A 6,133-nucleotide genomic window follows, 5' to 3' on the forward strand; every position below is an offset into this window, starting at 1 on the left:
ATGTGATTTTACAAGCTTTTAAAGTCTAATAATAACAAACATACTCCAGTTTGATTAAAGCTAAATGTAAAATGAAGGAAGTACTTCTTACAAACCCCTACTTGCTTACACTTAATACACTCCCTCTCTTGATATTTTCCAGGAATTCAGTTACAAGAAGAAAAAGAAGAGAAAGATTCCATAGCTGTCTGCAAAAAATAATTTTTCTCCAGCCTCTGAAGGTGTACCTAAGTGTCTTAAAGAAGACATCCCTATTGAGAAATACGATGGGACACAGGCAATGGATGGGAATCCAAAGAAACCAGTGATATGCCCCCCAAAACGGGATATCATCCTCCTTATAAGCTCACAGATGAAGAAAAAATAAAAGCATGAGCTGATGAGGTCCTAAAATTACTTTAACATGTCCCTTCTTAGAAATATCAAAAAATTAAACTGGGGAGACATATAAAGAAAAAAAGGAGAAAATAGTGTTTGTAAAGGACCACTGATTTTCTGAGTGGAAAATGGCCAACAGTTCAATGGAGTGCGGCGCAGGAAAAAATTACATTCATTTCACGTATGCTGTTACGTATACTGTGATCTTGGTGCCTGGTTTAATTGGCAATGTTCTTGCATTGTGGATCTTCTATATTTATATCAAGGAGACCAAAAAAGCAGTAATCTTTATGATCAACCTGGCCTTGGCAGACTTAGCACAGGTTCTCTCTCTACCTCTCAGGATCTATTACTACCTGAATGATTCTTGGCCCTTTGGGGAGTTTATCTGCATGTTATGTTTTTATCTGAAGTACGTGAACATGTACGCAAGTATTTTCTTCCTGGCGTGTATCAGTGTGAGGCGCTGTTTATTCATCATTGACCCGCTGAGGTATACTGGGGACTCGTTGAAGCGCAAATGTGATGTCTACATCAGTATTATTGGATGGTTTGTGGTCTGCTTGTCATGTCTTTCATTCCCTCTAATGAGACGAGACTCTTCTAGCACTTCTTCCTGGAACAAAACCCATTGCTTCACAGAACTTCCAGTAGCAAACCTTACACTTGGGACAGGGGTGACTATGATGATTCTGGGGGAGATGGTGGGTTTCCTTTTACCTCTTTGTGTGATATTCACCTGCTCTTGGAAAACTGCCATGAGCCTCTTGGAGAAAAACGGTGTGCAGGACAGCGGAGAGAAGAAAAAAGCATTTAAAATGGTGCTGTGCTGTGCAATTGTTTTCCTCATCTGTTTTGCTCCTTACCACATCACCTTTCCTTTTCATTTTCTTGTTAGGTCAGGCATGTTATCCACATGCTCAGCGAAGACTGTCATTTTACATATCCACCCTATAACTTTGTGCTTGGCCAGCATGAACTCTGTACTGGATCCTATAATGTATTACTTTACCACAGATGAGTTCAAAAGGAGGTTTTCAAGGCAAGAACTATTAAAGAATGGCCAGTTTCAGAGGATTGTATCCTGTCCAGTGGAAGATGATCAGAATGTCACAGGCACTACTGAAATTATTCTGCTGGAATCATTGACTCCAGTACCATCTGAATCCTGAAAATGTGAAAAAAGTTGGACCTGAGTACAGGTTTTAAAGACAAATCTATGTTGTTCATCCAAACTTCATTAAAGGCCTCATATTAACAAGACAGTGTTCCATAATCCGACAAAATATTGGACTCCCATGTTTAATGGTTTTTAATTGTAACACTGTTTTAAGATTAACCGTTGCCGGATATCCCTTTTTGAATTATATGGACAATGAAGTGATCATTTATGTTCTGTCAAATCAGGTTGTCTTCCAAAGCAGAATCCTTCCATTGGGGTAGTTGTGGATTGATACCAGGGATTGCCCGTGTGAATGTGAGTGTGCAGTGTAATGGATTGACACCCAGTCCAAGGTTAATTAATAACATGCAACCAAAGCTACTGGGACATGCTGAATCCATACAACCCTAAATTGAATGAAGCAGGTTTGACACTTCTACATTCATGGGATTAAGTAAGTTCACCCCATGAAATTATTTCTTTTTTAACATACAGTATATAGATATATCAAGAATTGATCTTCATTTAAACCCTGTCTTTAGATAAAGGTGATGCAACTGGGGGAAAAAAAACAATGGAAATTTGACTATGCCATATTTTATTTAATGAACAGTGAACAGATATGCCATTTCTGTTTGTGGAAAAAAGTACACCCTTGGCTGTAATAGCTGGCATTGCCCTCCCCGTCAGAAGCAACCTCAAGTAGGCATTTCCAATAACTGCCTCTCTGGTTTCGACTGAGAGAAAGTCTTTCCCACTCCCCGTGCAGAATTCTTCCAGCTGTGTGATGCCTGAGGGGTGTCTTGTGAGCACTCCTTGTTTTGATTTCTCCCATGACATCTTGAAATAATTTAGATCCAAACTTTGGCTTAGCCATTCAAGGACTCTCCGTTTCTTTCTTTTCAGTTATTCCTTTGGTGGATTGACTGGTATGTTTATGGTCATTGTCATATTGCAACGTCAGCTTTTGGTTGAGCTTCAGTCTTGTGACAGATGATTTCACAGGTAAGCACCCTCTGCTACAATGAAAAATTCATAGTGGATAGTGGTAAGCATGATGATGCAGCATAGCAGCCCCGAACTGTAACATTTCCACCACTATGTTCTTCAGATCAAATGCTGTCAAATATGTCTTATGATATTCTAGCAAAATTACTCTATCTATACATTGTTAGTCCAGAGCACATTATTCCCGACGTCCTAGTCCTTGCCTACTAGTTCATGTGCAAACTTTAGTCTTGCCCTGATGTCCCTTTCTGCACAGCAAAGATTTCCCCCTGGCACACCTCCCATGTAGATTTAACCCGTGATGCTTCTTCCTAATGGTAGATTCATGCATTTTGATATTAGCAGTGGCTAGACCTACCCGTGGACCACAAGATGAAATTCTGGCGTCCTTACAGACTTCTTTTAACATCTTGCATTCTGCTCTCAGGTTAGGCTTGCTGGGGTGGCCTCGTCTGAACAAGTTGGCAGCTTTTTCCAAGTCTCGTCCACTTGTAGATGATCTTCTAGACAGTGGAATGATGGATTTGTAACTGTTTAGAGATCTCTTAAAATCATTTCCCAGACTCATAGGCATCTACAACCTTCCTTCTGAAGGCCTCAGAGAGCTCTTCCCATCTTAGCTTGGTGTTAACACACCCTTCAACAACAAGAAGCAAACCAAGCTAAATGTCTGTGGTTTAAATAAGACAAGGTCCTCTTTAACGATGTTGTAATCATTTTCACCTTATTGGGTGTTATCTTGCGCCCAAGGCCAAGTTTATTAGTGCGCCAACAGACTGTTCGGTAGCTAACCCATGCGGCTGGGTTTTTCTCCACCTAATGATCTGAACGCCTAATTCGCCTTAATGATGGCATCGGCCCTGGTTCTAATTTGAGATATTTGAGGTAGAGATGAACGTCGGGGTGTTCTTACTTTTTCCACATGTCAAATTTGCATTCATAGGGGACTACAAAATGTAAATGTGGCATGATGTTTGTTATATCACCTTTATCCATGGATGCTGTTTAAATGAAAATCAAACATTGATATATCCACATTTGTTAAAAAACAAAAAAAAACTTTCATGAGGCATACTTAGATTTTCATATGACTGTATATTGTGCAATCACAACATCACTGGTTATCATTTGAATGAAGAAGACAGAGACATACCACCTTTAAATCAAGGACTACCTGTGGCCTTTTACCTTTCCGTTTTGTCTCATCCATGTAAATTTCTGAGTTCGTGTTTTCGGAGAAATGGCACAGTTTCTATTAATTTGATGCTCTATCCGCACAACAATCAACTAAAGATGAAATACAAGTTGCATATTGTATTGCTCCACATACAGTTTCTGCCTTAAAAAATGCCATTTCTGGCTTACCTGGTTATTTTTTAATTTTATGCTACTAAAAGAGATGGAAGGTCCTATTGCCTGGCTAATTCAGGTACCGTTGTTTTCTAGAAATTTTTCCCCCTTTGTAGGGCAATCACGTGAAATATTCCCACTGGCGTTACCCATAGCATGCAAATGCAGCAAAGCATGGGAGATGGATTTACAAATGCTGTGTATTGTATAAGGGTTCAGAACAGCAAAATAAGAATGGTCTTTGATCAGCAACTAATCTTTTGCTACACGGTGCACAGCAATTCATATAAAGATAAAGGTCCGTCAACTCCAAGCCTTTATTTTATTGCATAATGCACTTTATCGTTATTCGAGCTTTGCATTTAGAAGTGTTAGATGATATCAGGCAGAACATTTGTGGCTGTTAAACCGAACAGCACTGTGAGGTCTCTCATACCAGAGGAAGTAGCATTAAAGACCAGGTTTACTTTAAAATACAAAGCAGCACGTATGGCGGGCTCCATTTGCTCATCATGCAAAACATTTCAACATCTCACTACAACCTAAAAGAGAAGATAAAAGAACAACCCTCTCTCAAGAGAAAAAATAAGCTTTTTATTTCTTTAGATGATACACAAATGCCAATTCCTTGACCACTGATGTTTATCTAAAAAGTTGCCCAATACCAGTTAAGGAATTGCTGTGTAAAATTATACTTAAATTATTTCCACAGATTTTTTTTTTAGGAAACTTGCAAAGAAGTCAAGAAAATGGTTGGCTGTTTATCCGAGAAGTGTTTTGACTGAGAGCTCTGTAATGATTTTTGATTAAGTGTCTAGTAGTATTAAGATTAAAGCATTGTCTTATAAAGGAATAATCATTGAAAGGAAAGGAGGGCATGTTAGCCCCCTGTACACCACTAAAGAATAAACCTAAAAGCGGAGGTAACCTTTACATCACATACTCATGTCTATTTTACCTTTTAATCAATTACAGCAGTATTGTTAATTACATTATTGTGTTCTTGTTGTTCTCAATGAAATGTTTTTAATTTTAAAACGTGTTTGTTATAGGATCCAGTGTGTGAAAGCCCTGATTATGTGTGTGTGGCTAAAACTAAGCACCATGTTGTTACAGGAGACAAACGTTTGCACAAACCGTATCCATGTGAAGCGAGGCCTTTTTGTTTTAAATGCTACTAAAGAACGTGTGCTGGTCCTTCACAGTTTCAGTCAAAGGACAAGCAAAGTCCAAGTGTGGTATACCTATATATGACTGATTAAAACTGTGAAGATGTTAAAATGTCATGTTAGGGTTTGTGAAATTGTGTGGCAATCCTTGCCTTCAACTACAAAAACTGTCATTTTATTGTGTTTTTTCCAAAGATTTATTTAACCGTTATTTAATGAATAAATATTTAAATACTTTCCTAAACTTGCTGTATGTGGTGCTTTTCTTATATTTAAACTAAAAGAATTACCATTTAGGTAAATTTAATAACAAATAAAGACTGTGGTTTCATACCTTTTGGGTGAATGAGAGTAGATTAGGATTCTTTATAGATGTAGAAACTATTTTCAAGTAATTCAGTTGCTCTTGATCATGAAGACCTTTGAGAGACTCTTTCTGGACTATAAGTCCTCTTATGGTAGACCATCTGGACCCACTGCAGTTTGCCTGTCGAGCAAAGATTGGAGTGGAGGATGCAATTATCTCTCTGCTCCACAAGGCTTATTCTTACCTGGTCAAAGCCGGCAGCACTGTGAGGATTATGTTTTTGGATTTCCTCAGTGTCTTCAATATAATCTAGCCATCTCTGTTAAGTTGTAAACTAAGAGATAAGCTGGTGGATGAGCCTGTGGTGTCCTGGAAGATGGACAATCTGTTGGGCAGATCACAGTTTGTGAGACTGTGTTTCTGATACGGATTTGAGTAACACTGGAGCACCACAAGGGACAGTCCTGGCTCCTTTTCACTTCAAGCTGTACACATCAAACTATAAATATAACACCAGGTCGTGTCACTTGCAGAAATTCTCAGATGATTCTGCACTTATCGGGTGTAAAAGGATGTGACAGAGTATAGCATTCAGGTAGAGAGGTGTGTCTCTTGGTATAAAGAGAAATGTCTTCATCTTAACATCAGCAAAACCAAGAACTGGTTATTGACACCAAAGAGTCTCTATGTCCGGTCACTAATCAAGGAGTGGATGAAGAGCTGGTCCACTCCTACAAGTATTTGGGGGTCCACGTCAAT

General features: G+C 38.8%; 1 protein-coding gene across 1 annotated transcript in view; it reads left to right on the top strand.

The window, feature by feature from the left end:
• Window positions 1–5,311, top strand: part of gpr174 (G protein-coupled receptor 174) — a 50,746-nt gene extending 45,435 nt beyond the window's left edge. Inside the window, exon 2 of the mRNA XM_028815943.2 lies at window positions 143–5,311. Coding sequence (XP_028671776.1) covers window positions 507–1,550 — 1,044 coding nt within the window. The 5' untranslated portion in view covers window positions 143–506 and the 3' untranslated portion in view covers window positions 1,551–5,311. The remainder of the gene's footprint in view (window positions 1–142) is intronic.
• The last annotated feature ends 822 nt before the right edge of the window (window positions 5,312–6,133 follow it).

Source organism: Erpetoichthys calabaricus, chromosome 12 (assembly GCF_900747795.2).
Source record: "Erpetoichthys calabaricus chromosome 12, fErpCal1.3, whole genome shotgun sequence".
NCBI lineage: Eukaryota > Metazoa > Chordata > Cladistia > Polypteriformes > Polypteridae > Erpetoichthys > Erpetoichthys calabaricus.